Here is a 1,011-nt window from a genome sequence, read left to right as displayed (position 1 = left end):
TCTATTAACAAGCTCATTACTGAAGCTATTGCTGATGGGGTTGTACAGGATTCATACAATAACCACACTCATAAGAAATCAGTGCACTGCAAGGATGAAGGATCCGCTAGCCTATCCGATGATGCCCTTTCTCTGACAATTTCAAACCTTGGAGGAGTTTTCCTGATTGCTGCTGCTGTAGGAGTATTATGCCTTGCCTGCAAACTGTTAGCTTCTTTCTTTAGAAGAAGGGAACAGACACTAAAGATTACAGCAGATGACCCGCAGAAAGTACCGATACCTCTCTATGAATTTGAGAGAACAGAAACATTGTGAGGACACTTGTAAATCGTTATAACACTTACCTACAAACACATGTTGAATGCATAAACTAGACGTCTGTTGATGCCATGCAAGTACGCCCAATTATTGTTTTAATTTTTGTCATCCATTGTCTAATGTTTCTGTACTAATAAATGTAGTGGCAGCTTGACTCTGCTTTTAAGAAGCTTTAGTGATTTCTGCGCTACGAACTTACCAATATCTCTAGCACTGAGCATGTGTCCTTGCTGTAGCATGAGCATGCGCATTAGCATAGCTGGCTAGTATGTTCGCGAATAGTCAACAAGCACGTGTTGTGTTCGCGTTCACAATCCGTCTTTTTGAGTGTCATCGGCAAAGCCCCAAGGTACATGGTGACAGGAGTTCTAGAACATGGCAACAGCATCTTTCCCACCGCCCGAATCCTTTGATTACTCCTATCCGCAGGAATGGCCGCGCTAAACGAAGCGGTTTTGAGGTACCGCGAGACTACATGTTTGGATGCAAAAGGAGACGAGATTCAAATCTCTTCTACGCGATGGAAGACAAAGCCGAATATATTCTTGGAACTATATTGCACTGACTGAAGAGAAGTTCTTTTCGGCAGTTCTATACTCCAGAAGCTAGAAGACCATTTTATCAAAGAGAGAAACATAATTTATGAGAAAGCGTGATTTAACCAGTGATCGCAGCATAAATATATAGGTGAGC

The 1,011-nt window shown here is 42.0% G+C and overlaps 1 protein-coding gene across 1 annotated transcript in view; it reads left to right on the top strand.

The window, feature by feature from the left end:
- The window catches only part of LOC134178402 (glutamate receptor ionotropic, kainate 1-like), a 2,926-nt gene extending 2,419 nt beyond the window's left edge, over positions 1 to 507 (top strand). Inside the window, exon 1 of the mRNA XM_062645280.1 lies at positions 1 to 507. This exon is cut by the window's left edge and continues 2,419 nt beyond it. Coding sequence (XP_062501264.1) covers positions 1 to 315 — 315 coding nt within the window. The 3' untranslated portion in view covers positions 316 to 507.
- Positions 508 to 1,011: the final 504 nt, after the last annotated feature.

Source organism: Corticium candelabrum, chromosome 4, assembly GCF_963422355.1.
Source record: "Corticium candelabrum chromosome 4, ooCorCand1.1, whole genome shotgun sequence".
NCBI classification, from domain to species: domain Eukaryota; kingdom Metazoa; phylum Porifera; class Homoscleromorpha; order Homosclerophorida; family Plakinidae; genus Corticium; species Corticium candelabrum.
Note: the sequence above shows the minus strand (reverse complement) of the source record. Positions and strands in the feature narration are given on the sequence as shown.